The sequence below is a fragment of the Apostichopus japonicus genome, chromosome 8, assembly GCF_037975245.1.
Source record: "Apostichopus japonicus isolate 1M-3 chromosome 8, ASM3797524v1, whole genome shotgun sequence".
In the NCBI taxonomy this organism is placed as follows: Eukaryota; Metazoa; Echinodermata; class Holothuroidea; order Aspidochirotida; family Stichopodidae; genus Apostichopus; species Apostichopus japonicus.
The window spans coordinates 40,426,576-40,442,743 of record NC_092568.1 but is presented as its reverse complement, the minus strand read 5'-3'; the positions used below and the strand labels follow the sequence as shown (position 1 = coordinate 40,442,743).

The following is a 16,168-nucleotide window of genomic DNA, read 5'->3' as shown; positions in this document are numbered from 1 at the left end:
TTATACTGCCCCTCCCCCTTATACTGCCCCTCCCCCTCCCTCCCCCTCCCCCACATGAATCCCTCCCTCCCCCACATGAATCCCTCCCCATAGCAACATCTATGTAATGTGAAAGTATATGCTTATTGTAAATAAATGTATAACCACTAGTCCCAATCAAGGTTACAAAAGTAAAGAAGGAAAATTTTCAACGAAAGTTACCCCTCTTTAGTACTATGAACTCCCTCCCCCACCCCCAAATCTTCTTCTCACTTCAGAAGTGGCACTCTGCCATACGCAAAAAAAAAAAAAAATACATAGCTGTGAAATTTTCAATCATATTCAATCCTATTTGCAGCCATGTCCCCCATCCCTGTTCCCTCACCCCTCCCATAAAAAAGTACTAGAAAGAATATTATGAAATACAATGTATAAAAAAAAAAGTTGAGGCAATTTGACTATCCAGACATCACAGAAGATGGCCCCAAGGAATTTCACAAACTGCAAGAAGCAACAAACTAACCTTTGTCTCCCAAGAAAAAAAATGTAAAAAAAAAAAAAATATGAGGAGAGAATCTGTCATGTTTTTTGAACACTCGAGGTCGACACCATGTACAGGTGTGAACACTGACCTACTAATCAGAACAAGAAAAACCACGATACTGCCAAGTAATCAACAACCCATGCAGGGAGAAGAATATCGCAACAAAACCGACAGGTCATGCATCTAAGCCCCTTTTTTGTTAGAAGCATTTCCTGCAGAAGAAGAGAGTGAAGGTTAACGTTCAAATTTCAAACTATAACACAGGTTCTGTATTACCAGCATAAGAACCTATAGACAGACAAACAAAGAAATGTGAGTGAAAAATAAACAGCAACACAATAATTCTCTCATCGTGGTGTGGAGGTGAAAAACTCATTTTGATATTAGGTATTTTTTTTTGGAGGTAACTTTGGAAATTTGGACATAATTTGATAAACGATTGGCATAGCAATTCTGAGTTGTAAAAATTTGAAACATGATTCTAACGGTCTTGTGGAGAAAAGACTAGGGGGATAGCGTACATTCTAATCATATTGATAATGGTACCTGTAAAAGCACTCTGGCTCAGTGAGATGAAGTCTAATGTCTTCTCCACATGTAAGACAGCCTGTTTTGATTCTTTTATGGGGGTCCTTACACACACTACACTGTTTGCGGGTTTCAAATTTTGTGATGCGCTTACAGTGCTTGTTTGACAATCGATGAACAGCCAATTGTCTTAGGGGGACATCTGCCTGAAGGAGTGGAACACACAGCTGCTCTGCGAGAGCTAAGCGAAATCTTTTGTGTAGAGTTGCTGAGCTCTGCTGTGTGTGTTTCAATTTCCACAATGCAAATGCATTCAAAATTGCTATGTCAATTGCTCGCCAGAAGGGCTTGAGCCACCAACGTTTATATCTTCGAACAATTGGATGGTAAGACAGCAGTTGATCGAAGACATCAACTCTGCCCATGTGCGCATTGTAGTCACAAATTATGGTGGGCTTCTGAACTACTTCTGTTTCACCTGCACTACCTTTCCTTATGGGGCGGGTGACCTCGGTGAGAGAATTACCATGCACTGTCGACAGACAAAACACATCTTCTTTGTCCATCCATCTACAGGCCGTCATCTTATGGCTCTTGAGGAAAACGGAGTGACCTACCTCGACCTTAGTCTGTGAAGACTTTGCTCGCACTGGCATGTGTTTCTGATTCTCTCGAACCGTCCCCACAGCCAATGTGTTGTGACTGAGTAGATGCGCCAATAGCTCAGGGGACGTATAAAAGTTATCTGTGTAGAGTCGATGACCTCTCCCTAAGTACGGACGCATCAACTCATTCACAACACGGAAGTTCAAACCTTTTTCCCCTTTGCCGCCTGTGTGCAGATCAAAATTCAAACAGTAGTGAACCTTGGCATCACACAAAGTCCACACCTTCAGCCCCCACTTCGTTGGTTTGTCCTTCATACACTGAAGAAAGCTGAGACGACACTTGGTACCAATCATCATCTCATCGATACTCAACTCCCTACCTGGACTGTAGTGCTTCTGAAAGGACTGGACCAAGGAATCAAGTAAGGGACGGACCTCGTACAACTTGTCACAGAACCTTCCATCAGCAGTCTTTTCTCCCATCTTGTTATCTGCAACTTGCAAATAACGTCGATGCTGTTGATAGAGAGAACGAGACATTACTTGACCATACCATGGAGTTTCTAGTACCTGATCAGTAGACCAGTATTCAGCAATGCTGCTCTTGCATGCGAGACCCATGGCAATAGTCAACCCGATGAATGCCATAAGAGATTCTCTGGTGACAGGAATATACTTCCCATCACCGCCAACTCTGTTGACCCCCTCTTGGGAGGCATAAAGATTAGTCTGGTCGACTAAATTTTTCAAGACTGGTTCAGTGAGAAACAGTGTCAAAAAATCTATCTCTGAATTTGCCCCTTTTGCTGTTTGTGAAAGACCTTGTGTCTCAAACGCAAAGTCGACGTTCTCATTGATGAAAGGCTGTAAGGGGGGGAAAGAGAAAAAAAATGTGTCAAAATAAGTTTTGATATTATATGAATAATTGCTGCTGCAAGAAATAACATGTCATGAATATAATTGGTCATTACTAGTCACTTTTGACGGGAAATTGCAATTCCTGGTTGAGATATTGCTACTTGAAGGAAGGAAAATATTCAGATCTGTTGATTCGAGGTAACCCTGTCAAGAAACAAATTGGACAATTCTTCCATAGTTATCCAGCATCTGATTGATTCACTGTAATCCTTGAAATAAAAAAAGAGAAATTTATTCCATAATTATTCACTACATCTTGTTCATTTGAGCTAACTCTGTAGAAAGGAAAATTAATTTATATGTATCTTCCAGTCTTCGGTGAGGTCCTCAGATCTTGATGAGTCGAGGAAACCCTGTAGAGAAAAAACAAAAACAAAAAACATTCCCATTAATAGGCAGTCTTCAAAACGTACCACATCTTCTGTGAAGTCTTCCCAGAGCCAGTCCCCGCAGCAGTTGCTCCTGTCTTCATTGTCCTCCACAAGTAAGGTCCACTTCTTGTGGGCCTCTTGGGGGCTGAGCTTCTTGTTGTAGCCCCCAAGGGCTGCCTTGCGTGCTTCGCAACGTCTTTTGAACTCGGCACGAGAAGTGGCATCTAGAACAGGTGGAGGAGTTGCAGGCCTCTGTGGTGGTGGTGGTGGGGGCACTGCTGGTACCGGGGTCTTCGGTGGTCGACCCCGGCGTCTCTTTGGGGGTGGTGGTTGTTGCTCACCAGCAGTGCCAACAACTGCTACGGGGGGAGGTGTTGGAATGGGCAGGTCTTCCTCTTCTACAGTGATATTCTGCAACCATAAAAAAGGTACAAAAAGGGTAAGCTACAACACACATATATTTACTATACATTACAAGGGGTGGGGATGAGTTCTTTGTGGTTTGGACATCCCTTTTCTATAAAATTGCAATTTTTTGCCATGAATTTGGAAGAGTCCATATGGCCTATGGAGGTGAACAGCCTGTATACTGTAGCACTGGTTTTTGCTATTATGCATTGGGGTGGACTGAAACACCAAATATATACCCTTTTCTTTTTAGTTGCAACAGGGCGCCAACCCAATAAACTTGATGATCCTAATGTTTTCAAGTTTATTTATCTTTATCAATTACCCCCCAAACTAGTTGACCGACATGCAATACAATGGTACAGTCCTGCGTTTTGATGAGACATACAGTATAGGCCTATTGTACTACTACAGTACAGTACATGTAGCATGGTGGGCTCATAATTGACGCACTTAAGGATTTGATCAACGATGTCTATCAAGCAAAAATCCAAATCACTCAACTGTATGTGTTTTTCTTAGGCCGTGGCTATTCTTACGACTATTCGTAACAATTAGTTATAAACTATTCTTATGACATCTGCGAATTCTTGCAAATTCAAAGTAAATAAAGCAACTGCGCATGTAGTAGGGGTAACCCTAACCCTAACTCTAACCCCTAAATCCAATCCTAACCCTAACCTTAACCGGAAATTATTGTTACTCCTGTCGTAAAAATAGTACTCATAGTCGTAAAAATAGCCACGTTATAGCAACTGCGCATGCACAAAAGAGAATTATTGTTAAGACTAGTCGTAAGAATAGCCACTTTGTTTTTCTTATGTTTAGTTCCTCAGAAATGTTATGATCTCAATATATTTAAGGTTCTGTGCTTATGCACCGTACAATTGAGCAGAATTTGACCACAAAATGTCTGACCTGTCGAGAAGCTAACTGTAGTGTAGGCCGTAGTATGCAACCATTGACTTTAGATGCTGATTGCTAAGCTCTGAGCCCCTACAGTAAGCACAGACAGGTCAGGTCCCATAGAGGAGTGTTACCACAGTGAGGTAATGTTGGTTATTTTTAGGATTTCCAAATGCCCAAAAAACGTGCAAAACTGGGGGAGGGTGTTAAAGCTTAAAAAATACCACAATTTGGTCAGCAAATGGCTGAAATGGATTCAAAATCATGAAATATGTAATTCTGCTTGACTGCAAGAGGTTTTGGTGGCCTGCTGAACCACTGCAAGTAATAATTGAAGATGCGTCAATTACGGGGGTGAGTCAATTATGAAGCCTTGACTATACAAACAATACATACATGCATACACTGTGTGGCTTACCATATCAGGATCACTGAGCAACAAAGAGGACCTGGCGGCAGGGTCGTCGACCAGACCCTCTTCAGGAAGATCTGCCATGTCGACATCGCTGATGTCACCGTCAGAATAATCTTCAGCTTCAGCGATGTCGTCATCCTCCAACGGCTGGATGGTCAAATTGTCCATAAAAAGAATGTCTAACGCGTCTTGATATTTAGCCATGATGTATTTGTTCGATTAGTGATTACGTGAGTATTGATAGCGTGCCCACGCGCGCTTAACGCGCGAAACGTTTCAAATGTGGTTGACGAAATTCGATACCATAAAAATGCTCGAGTTGAATTGCTAGATTGTTTCCAGAGCCGTATATAGCGATACGGTCTGATGCGTTTCAGTGTGGCGCTTCTGGAGAGCTCAACTTCTTCTCTTTATGGTGACATTCGGGAGGAATATTTTCGGAAGTCTGACCGTGTTTTGGCCCTAACTTAGACCTAAAAACGTCATTTTTGACATATTTACCTCAAATACAGAGCCATCTCTCCAAATATGCATTTGAGGCTCCTGATTTCAGTCCTTGTATGTCTTAGCTAGTTGTATTGGTAAGGGTTAGTTTCAATGGTCCCACGATTTTTTTTTTTTTTTTGAAAAAAGGGGTCAAAAGGTAAAAAACGACCGATTTATGAATGTAAACAAATCTTTGAAGACAAAAAAAAAAGTCCGTGTGATCCCTCGGAAAAAGGTTGTTTATTGATGCAGGCTTCTTTTGTGCAAAATAAAGCTAGTGGGAACTCTCTAGTGTATTCCTATCTCCACACAGGGTTAATTATCACTTGCGAATGACAGCGAATGACAACGAATGACAACGAAGGACAGTGTTGAGTGGAGTCAATTGTCATTCGGTCATTCGCTGTCATTCGTTTTAGTTTGTCCCCTGAAAAACCATGTTTTAAGAAAATCATTACTCGAGATAGAATGATTAACGGAGTGGAGTTATTGGTTTTCTGCGCAAAAATGATTTGAGGAAAATCGCATGTTGCATGCGTGGTTGTAGGGTTTGCTGTAATTTACGGATAGAAAACCACAGGCAAAGTTTTTGTGTGAGAATGCGCTTTAGTGGGGACAAGGTTAAGGTTAAGGTTAAAGCTGCCGTTAACAGTCCCTCCAAATGAGAAGCTAATCAAACTTATTTAACAAACTAAAACGAATGACAGCGAATGACCGAATGACAATTGACTTTGTACAGGGTAAATTATCATTTGCGAATGACAGCAAATGACAACGAAGGACGGTGGCGAGAAGAGATAGAATGAATAACGGAGTGGAGTAAATGCGGTTATTGGTTTTCTGCGCAAAAATAATTTGAGGAAAATCGCATGTTACGTGGTTGCAGGGTTTTGCTGTAATTTACGGATAGAAACCACAGGGAAAGTTTTTGTGTGAGATTGCGCTTGAGTGCTGTGCGTTTTACCTCTGTAGATTTATATAGAAAGATAACTGAAGCCTTTTCAAGATTATATAGTATTGTTAGTTTCTAACAATTAATATCGGTAAAATGACGTTAAATTTACTTTTTAAAATCAGACTTACAATTTCGCTTGCTATAAGGTGCGTTTTATCTTGTCCGTACTATACTAGATCTAGATACCCACGAAGTTTGAACAGTGATATCCGGTTGAAGCAAATGTCTGTGCTGTAATTACTGTCATTCGTTTTAGTTACCGCATTTTTTTAGTGTGTACAACATATTGTCATTCGCGTGTAACGCATGCAATTGTCATTAGTTTTAGTAACACCCCTTGAGTGCTGTGCTTTTTACCTCTGTAGATTTATGTAGTAAGATAACTGAAGATAACTAGTGTTGGTAGTTTCTAACAATTAATATCGGAAAATGACGTTAAATTTACTTTTTAAAATCAGACTTACAATTTCGCTTATACTATAAGGTGCGTTTTTATCTTTTCCGTACTTTACTAGATCTAGATACCCACGAAGTCTGAACTGTGATATCCGGTTGAAGCAAATGTCCGTGCTGTCATTACTGTCATTCGTTTTAGTCAACGCAATTTTTAGTGTGTACAACATATTGTCATTCGTTATGTGTAACGCAATTGTGATTCGTTTTATAGTAACACCCGTTTTTCAGTGTCCACATACATGATACATTCGGTATTTGAAGGCGATTGCCACTTACATGTTCTAGCACCAGTGTCAGTGGCGGAGCGTCCATACAGTCAGGGGCGGATCTCCCCCCCCCACCCCCTGACGGACTCAAATGGACTGCTGGCGCCCTTTTCAGCTTTTTAACACTTTTTACTTATTCGGGACTATTGCCTTTTTTATTGCGCTCTCATATGCATCTACCTATTGACATTTGTCATATTTTTTGGTGTAATTTTCTGACAAAATGGCGATGGCACCTTTAGGCCAAGAGCCTGTCCCGTATGATTTCACCCCATTTAGCCCAGAAGGTTTGACGGTAAGTTCCTTAGACCATCTAGGTCATTCACAAAAAAAAAAATGTCAGCTCAACCCCAGTGGTTGGGTTCGGACCCCAGACCCCCTAAAAAAGACCCCCCGGACGGCTTAATTTCACCACATCTAGCCCATGGACCAAACTTTGTCAGAAGGAAGTAGTATGGCTGTACATTAAAAAAAAAGGCAAAACTGAAAAAAATTACTGGTCGGGAAGAGGTTGTCAGACCCCCCACTAAGTCACCCCAAGCGGGTTGATTTCACCCCATCTAGCCCATGGACCAAACTTTGGCATAATCAAACTTTGTCAAAAGGTAGTAGTATGGATGTACATAACAAAAAGTGTAAAACTGACAAAATTTCTGGTCGGGAAGGGGTTGTCAGACCCCCCCCCCACTAAGTCCTCCCCAGTCGGGTTGATTTCACCCCATCTATAGCCCATGGACCAAACTTTGTCAAAAGGACGTAGTATGGATGTACATTACAAAAAGTGTAAAACTGGCAAAATTCCCAGTCGGGAAGGTGTTGTCAGACCCCTACAAATGTCACCCTCACCCAACCCCAAAAGGCGGGTAAATTTCACCCTATCTAGCCCACAGACTTAACTTTGCCGAAAGGAAGTAGTATGTCTGTACATTAAAATAAAGGAAAATCTTACAAAAATGCTGGTCGGGAAGGGGTTGTCAGACCCCCCCACAAGGTGCCCCCACCCAGCCAATTCAATTCATGCAATCTAATCATAGACCAGAATTTTGTTTAAAAAAAAAGTATTCAAAAGTATTATAAAACATGGAAAAACTTACCAAATGGTCTGAAAGCAAAGATGTGCCCATTCTGGTCACATGGGCCACTTATGTATTTGTGTAACATATATATACCGTAAAAGCAAGAAATGGATACATGTAGAACCAGGAACAAATGTTATATATGAAAAGTTTTTACACTTGTAAAGCAGATTCCTTTGCATGACAAATGTAGAAAATAACAACATGCTTTCAACAGGACCAGCCCCACTCATGTTGGTAAAATAAGTTTGCTTGTTCAACATGAATGTTTGGACTGCCAATTACCACACTTGTGTCATCAATATGACAAACAGTTATGGAAAACTATAATAACAAGAACGGGTAATTTAATTTAGGAAATACCATCCACAAAAGAGGAAACAGTTACAGCTAGAACCCCACCAAACATTGCATTTGAACAAACATGGAGAATGTGCCCTCACTCAGTTTTAAGGCCCTTCTGTTATTGGGCACAATGCGCTTTAAAGGTTTTAAAATGCAAATGGTTATTCTTAAAAGTCTATATTGTCTTGTTGATATATGATACAGTACGTCTTTGTCATTGTTCACCATCACGTCACTTGCATAATTCTGTTGTGTCCATCTTATCAATCCACCTCTTCTGCAAATATTCTAAGTAAAGTGTGATTTGAAAACAAATTGCTAAGGTAAAGCTTACCAGTTACAGGATTTTCGACAGATAAACCGCCGTTATGAAGCCCCGATCACGATTGATTTGCCAAATTTGGGTTCGAAATGTGAAATTTATTAGATATAAAAATAGAGGGAAATCCAAATATCTGATTTCCAGACAAGTAGTATCTGCACGATTTGAATAATGCACTTATTTTCCAGCATTCTTGTCTGGAACACAACTTTTTTTGGGTGGTCTGAAAGGGGAAGGGTACACCCGCCACAACATCCCCTAAATCCGACACTAAATACAGATCAAATAGTTGAAATATGCTCTCTTTGGGGGGGGGGGTGGGAAATACTGCCTTTTCACCTGATGTAAATCAAATTAAACTCCCAGATTTTGTAAATATTCCTTGATTTCAACCAAATAATCTTTATACTGGCATGTTACCAATTGTAGGTTTAAAAAGAAACAATATGAGTACTTAATTATTGGTTGCAATAGTACAATGGGAGCTACTATAGAAATCTAACCCATAGGATACATATATATATTTAAACGCCCAAAATGAAATGAAAACAATTGCACAAGGAAAGTATGCATTCGTAACACAAAAACAGCTGAAGCAGGGGAGGGGCAGCTTCAATAATATAATTGAGTGGTCAAGCCCCCCCCCCCCCCCAAATAACTTCTTTGATCTACCAATTATATACCTGGCATATCTATAACTATTTGAAAAGGCTTCAGAAATTAGAAGGATGTTCCTATTAACGATATCTAATATGCCAAAGGGTCCCCAATATGTTTTTTGTTCCACCTCTGCTGTAACACCATATATATATTATGGGACCAAGCAGATAACTGGGTTGCAGGTCATTAACTATAGCAGGTCTTTTGTTTTACATGAATAAAACAAACAATCTTCTGCCAAAACAAACAAAAATTACTATCAAAATTTAACATGAAATTTTAGAAGGAGTCATGAGTATTATAGAAAAATGAAAGGGCAGGAAAACAAAAAATATCTGCTGCCTTTAGGTATTACTCACAATATTTTTGGGATATGCCCTTCCATTTAACTGCTTAAATCTGCCTACCCATAATTTTTACTTAGGTGCTATACAGTTAAATAAAATCAAAATGTTTTAAACAGGAGCATCATTGTGTTTCCGTCACTTCCTTGCCTAGCAACTTTAGGTCGCTTGTCACCAAAAAAAGATGAAGCAATTAAGAAAGGCAAGCCATAATGGACGTTGAAGGCTCTTTTGAATTACATAGAATATCTCCTCTCATAAATATGATCACTAATTATTTATTTTTGTAATAATTATGTGTTTATCATCTCAGTTCATGGGTAAAAGACACTGGGTATGGGCTCTTTGTAGGGGTCTGACAACCCCTTCTGAACAGCAATTTTGTCAGATATTCCTTTTTTAATGTACAGACATACTACCTTCTTTTGACAAAATTTGGTCTATGGGCTAGAAGGGGTGAAATCAACGCGCCTTTTGGGGGTTTAGACCGGCAGCCCAGTGCACTTTGATCAAACGAACGAGGTACCAATATCTGAGTATTGGAACATTTGTGGAAAAACCCAGTATATCCAAAAGTGGATGTCTGCCGTGGTCGCTCTGCTGCATGTGGCCCCTGGGGCCGGTTAAAGGGGGCCCAAAAATGCATCTGATCAAACGAACGAGGTACCACTTGAAACCAATGTCAACTTAATGCATGAATGCCACATAGTACTGAATGGCCCATGCCAGACAAATTTTCTGCTGCAAAGGGCCCGCCAGACGCCCAAGAAGGGCCCATAAAAAAATGCATCTCATCAAACGAACGAGGTACCACTTGAAACCAATGTCAACTTAATGCATGAATGCCACAAAGTACTGAATGGCCCATGCCAGACAAATTTTCTGCTGCTAAGGGCCCGCCAGACGCCCCCAAATATGACCCCAAATGCCCATTAGCGTAGCATTGACCCAGATTAAATATGCAAGGTACCACTCAAAACCGGTTTGGAATGTTCGGGTTGATCTTACAGACTATGGAAATCATCATGCCAGACAAATTTTCTGCTACAAAGGGCCCGCCAGACGCCCCAAAATGGCCCATAAAAATGCATTTGATCAAACGAACTGAAAAATGGATGCCACATCTATTTGTTGGACTTGTTACAAGCTATTCGAATTGAATTAGTGTAATGATGGAAGTTCTAAAAGACCAAGATGGAGTAATATACGCCAATTACTCATTTTATATTTTGTATCAGGGAATGGAGTCATACGTGGTGATATCAGTATTTGTTTGTTCAATCTTAGCATTTTAAGTCCTTTAAAGAGTGTACCTAGCATAAAAGGTACATATACATTTCTATGCTTCAATTATGTATCTTTTAAAAACCATATTGGACAGTTTCAACCCAAACCTTTATCGTTAAGTACACGTTATAAAGCATTTTCACCACTGTTTGATAATTGTTTCTTTGTCTGAGCTTAAGAAACAAAACAATCTCTTTTGTTCGACTACATGTATGTCTTAAGATGACACTTAAGCGTTCTTTCTCAAGATTTTAAACTTTGTAGATTTACAATGCTAACGTAAACACAGTGTTTTAAGATACAAAATGATTTTGGGTTTCTTATTTACAATACATAAACTGATTTTAATCTGCTCCAGTGTTTCCAGCGAAACAAAGTAACTGTCAAGTTGAACACTGCTCACGATGCAAAGTACTGACTGGATAAAAGGAAAAAGAATAGATAAAAGGAACAAGAATGGATTTGAGAATGCATTATAACTGTCAGGATCTCCCTCAAAGACTGAGTTCGCGTCATTTTTGTTTTGCTCAATGAAATGTTCAGTAATTGATACACCTACTAGTATACTAATCTCATTATTCCATTGGCCTATGTAGCGGGAAGGAATTTGAATAATTCAGGATGTTCTTGATTGTTATAGATTGGTTTCTTGTGGTATCTTAACTATTTAAACTGCATATTTTTTTTTACATGTGGTGGGCACTTTGCAGAAGAAAATTTGTATTGTATTGGCATTTCTTTACTCTGTGGAATGCTACAAATGTCATGTCACAAGGCTCATATAGTCTGCACCGATATACAATTCATTAGGCCCATATAGGGCCGCATTGGGCCACCTATACTTTCTATCTGGTGGGACCTATGCAGAAGAAAATTTGTCTTGCATTGGCAGTTCTTTACTCTGTGGAAAGTACCTTTGCATTTAATATTGGTTTTGTGTGGTACCAACTATGATTGATCATGGCCCATTTGGGGGCCTTTTTTAGTGTGTCTGTTAGCCCGTTTGTAGCAGAAAATTTGTCTGGCATGATGATTTCCATAGTCTGTAAGATCAACCCGAACATTCCAAACCGATTTTGAGTGGTACCTTGCAATCTGGGTCAATGCTACGCTAACGGGCATTTGGGCCATATTTGGGAGCGTCTGGCGGGTCCTTAGCAGCAGAAAATTTGTCTGGCATGGGCCATTCAGTACTTTGTGGCATTCACGCATTAAGTTGACATTGGTTTCAAGTGGTACCTCGTTCGTTTGATGAGATGCATTTTTTTATGGGCCCTTCTTGGGCGTCTGGCGGGCCCTTTGTAGCAGAAAATTTGTCTGGCATGATGATTTCCATAGTCTGTAAGATCAACCCGAACATTCCAAACCGGTTTTGAGTGGTACCTTGCATATTTAATCTGGGTCAATGCTACGCTAATGGGCATTTGGGCCATATTTGGGGGCGTCTGGCGGGCCCTTAGCAGTAGAAAATTTGTCTGGCATGGGCCATTCAGTACTTTGTGGCATTCATGCATTAATTTGACATTGGTTTCAAGTGGTACCTCGTTCGTTTGATCAGATGCATTTTTATGGGCCCTTTTGGGGCGTCTGGCGGGCCTTTGTAGCAGAAAATTTGTCTGGCATGAGGATTTCCATAGTCTGTAAGATCAACCCGAACATTCCAAACCGGTTTTGAGTGGTACCTTGCATATTTAATCTGGGTCAATGCTACGGTAATGGGCATTTGGGCCATATTTGGGGGCGTCTGGCGGGCCCTTAGCAGCAGAAAATTTGTCTGGCATGGGCCATTCAGTACTTTGTGGCATTCATGCATTAAGTTGACATTGGTTTCAAGTGGTACCTCGTTCGTTTGATCAGATGCATTTTTAGGGGACCTTCTTGGGCGTCTGGCGGGCCCTTTGCAGCAGAAAATTTGTCTGGCATGGGCCATTCAGTACTATGTGGCATTCATGCATTAAGTTGACATTGGTTTCAAGTGGTACCTCATTCGTTTGATCAGATGCATTTTTGGGCCCCCTTTAACCGGCCCCAGGGGCCACATGCAGCAGAGCGACCACGGCAGACATCCACTTTTGGATATACTGGGTTTTTCCACAAATGTTCCAATACTCAGATATTGGTACCTCGTTCGTTTGATCAAAGTGCACTGGGCTGCCGGTCTAGTTGGGTAAGGGTGATATTTGTGGGGGTCTGACAACACCTTCCTGACTGGGAATTTTGCCAGTTTTACACTTTTTGTAATGTACATCTATACTACTTCCTTTTGACAAAGTTTGGTCCATGGGCTAGATGGGGTGAAATCAACCCGACTGGGGGGTGACTTAGTGGGGGGTCCCGAACAGGAATTTTGTCAGTTTTACACTTTTTGTAATGTACATCCATACTACTACCTTTTGACAAAGTTTTGTTTTGCAAAAGTTTGGTCCATGGGCTAGATGGGGTGAAATCAACCCGACTGGGGGTGAATATAGTGGGGGGTCTGACAACCCCTTCCCGACCAGGAATTTTGTCAGTTTTGCCTTTCTTGTAATGTACAGCCATACTACTTCCTTCTTACAAAGTTTGGTCCATGGGCTAGATGGGGTAAAATCAACCCGCTTTTTTTTTGGGGGGGGGGTGGGTCAGGGTAAACTTTGTGGGGGTCTGACAACACCTTCCCGACCAACAATTTTGTCAGTTTTTTCCATTTTTGTAACATACTGCCATGCTACTTCCTTTTGCCAATGTTTGGTCCATGGGCTAGATGGGTGAAATCAACCCGACTGGGGGTGACTTAGTTGGGGTCTGACAACCCCTTCCCGACCAGGAATTTTGTCAGTTTTGCCTTTCTTGTAATGTACAGCCATACTACTTCCTTCTGACAAAGTTTGGTCCATGGGCTAGATGGGGTAAAATCAACCCGCCTTTTTTTTGGGGGGGGGGGTGGGTCAGGGTAAACTTTGTGGGGGTCTGACAACACCTTCCCGACCAACAATTTTGTCAGTTTTTGCCATTTTTGTAACATACTGCCATGCTACTTCCTTTTGCCAAAGTTTGGTCCATGGGCTAGATGGGGTGAAATCAACCCGACTGCGGGTGACTTAGTGGGGGTCTGACAACCTCTTCCCGACCAGGAATTTTGTCAGTTTTGCCTTTTTTTAATGTACAGCCATACTACTTCCTTCTGACAAAGTTTGGTCCATGGGCTAGATGGGGTGAAATTAACCCGTCCGGGGGGGGGGTCTTTTTCAGGGGGTCTGGGGTCCGAACCCGACCACTGGGGTTGAGCTGACATTTTTTTTTGTGAATGGCCTAGATGGTCTTAGTAACTTTTAGGGGTCAAACCTTCTGGGCTAAATGCGGTGAAATCATATGGGACAGGCTCCCAGACTACTATTTATTCTTCGTTTATCTGCAAATTAGCAAGGCCTGGAAAGGTCATTTCCGGCGATCTCGGGGGGTGTTACTAAAACGAATGACAATTGCGTAACACATAAAGAATGACAATATGTTGTACACACTAAAAAATTGCGTTGACTAAAACGAATGACAGTTCAGACTTCGTGGGTATCTAGATCTAGTAAAGTACAGACAAGATAAAAACGTACCTTATATTAAGCCAAATTGTAAGTCTAAGTTTAAAAAGTAAATTTATCGTCATTTTTCCGATATTAATTGTTAGAAACTAACAATACAATAATCTTGAAACGGCTTCAGTTATCTTTCTATATAAATCTACAGAGGTAAAAAGCACAGCACTCAAGCGCATTCTCACACAAAAACTTTCCCTGTGGTTTCTATCCGTAAATTACAGCAAAACCCTGCAACCACGTAACATGCGATTTTCCTCAAATCATTTTTGCGCAGAAAACCAAGTAACTCCACTCCGTTAATCATTTTATCTCCACTCAACACTGTCCTTCGTTGTCATTCGCTGTCATTTGCAAATGATAGTTAACCCTGTGTGGAGTCAATTGTCATTCGGTCATTCGCTGTCATTCGTTATAGTTTGTCCCATCTAGGGAGTATCATTCATTACTCAAAAAAATTCTGTACGCTCTGCGCCAACCTATGGTGGCGCTCCGCTTAGATAGTGTCGAAAGCGTCCCTACAGAACATTCTCGCCCTCCCTGACCAATACCCTATAGCTCCGCCACTGATCAGTGTGACCGGCACTCCGGCAGGTGGAGAAGAGGGACACTGAGGGAACCGGAAACGGGCATCCGGCAAAACATAAGGTTAAATTAAGGTTAAGGTGGTAACACTTGGTAAAGCGCACATTACTGTAAAAACACTCAATGGCGCTGAACAACAAAAACAATTATAAAAACATATTTACACATGACACGCATAGTCGTATATAAACTGGCAAACGTGATGGGACTCATAGCATTAAGTTTCATCTAAGAACCCTTACCTAGACAAAATTTTCAAAAGGGAGTGATCGTCTCCCTTCCCATTAGACCCCTCCCACAACGGTCTTTGGTCAAAGTTTGTCCATCACCCCCTCTCCATGCATCTTTAATTTGAATTCGTTACAGGTATGTGTAACCTATATTGTGTCATAAACAAAGGGTTTGGCCCTCTCACACATAATCTAAGCCCCCACTCGCAGTGTACAATAGTAAGTGAGCATAACAATACGTGAATAAATACAACACAATAACGTAGAAACCCTACAAAAACAGTGATCTAACAAAATGTTTGAAACTTCAATTGCTCGGTAGTAGACACGTTTCTTACCGATACCCCAACATGTTTTGTGAAATAGCGGCCTCTACCATTTTTTCCTGGAACGCGTTACGTAGTAATGTTATCACCCATACCCAGCAGTTATACGTACAAAGGAAGCCTTGTGCATCGCTGTGCGCAGTAACAGAAATAGTGCCGTTATATGCTCACACTGTGTCCAACCGCGGCAAGTCTAATCCAACACGAACACTATTGTCGACTCGAAACGATGGCCTCTGAATAAATTTGGCCCAGTAATTTGATGGATGTGGCAGCCCTGTGGTTCAGCCCTCAGTCTTGTCAAATGAACGCTGATCAGTGTGACTTTCCTGATAGTGACACAAAAATACAAAATGAGAATCGGTTTCTGAGAATTAATTCACAATGACAAGGTATGGCTAGCCTAATGTTAACTTATATTCTGTAACAGGCTACGGCTAACACTAACACTGAGTTAGGCTAAGTTGCTAAGTATACTGTAGGAACTTATGTAGTGGTAAGGATAGGCTTAAGTTAGGTTAGAGTAGACAAGAATTACGATTATCTGTCAGGATGCATGGAAGAAATATATTCTTCTGTGAGAA

General features: G+C 41.0%; 2 protein-coding genes across 2 annotated transcripts in view; one reads left to right on the top strand and one right to left on the bottom strand.

Annotated features, from left to right (window-relative positions):
* Positions 1-91: 91 nt before the first annotated feature.
* LOC139972009 (piggyBac transposable element-derived protein 4-like) lies at positions 92-4,929 on the bottom strand. Its single transcript, XM_071978872.1, has 3 exons — positions 4,681-4,929; positions 2,991-3,359; positions 92-2,523 (listed from the first exon to the last, which is right to left on the bottom strand). The coding sequence occupies exons 1-3, from the start codon at positions 4,879-4,881 to the stop codon at positions 1,048-1,050; spliced, it is 2,046 nt and encodes a 681-aa protein (XP_071834973.1). The 5' UTR covers positions 4,882-4,929; the 3' UTR covers positions 92-1,047.
* Positions 4,930-15,708: 10,779 nt separating this feature from the next.
* Positions 15,709-16,168, top strand: part of LOC139972001 (poly(A) polymerase beta-like) — a 44,520-nt gene continuing 44,060 nt past the window's right edge. Inside the window, exon 1 of the mRNA XM_071978864.1 lies at positions 15,709-15,976. Coding sequence (XP_071834965.1) covers positions 15,969-15,976 — 8 coding nt within the window. The 5' untranslated portion in view covers positions 15,709-15,968. The remainder of the gene's footprint in view (positions 15,977-16,168) is intronic.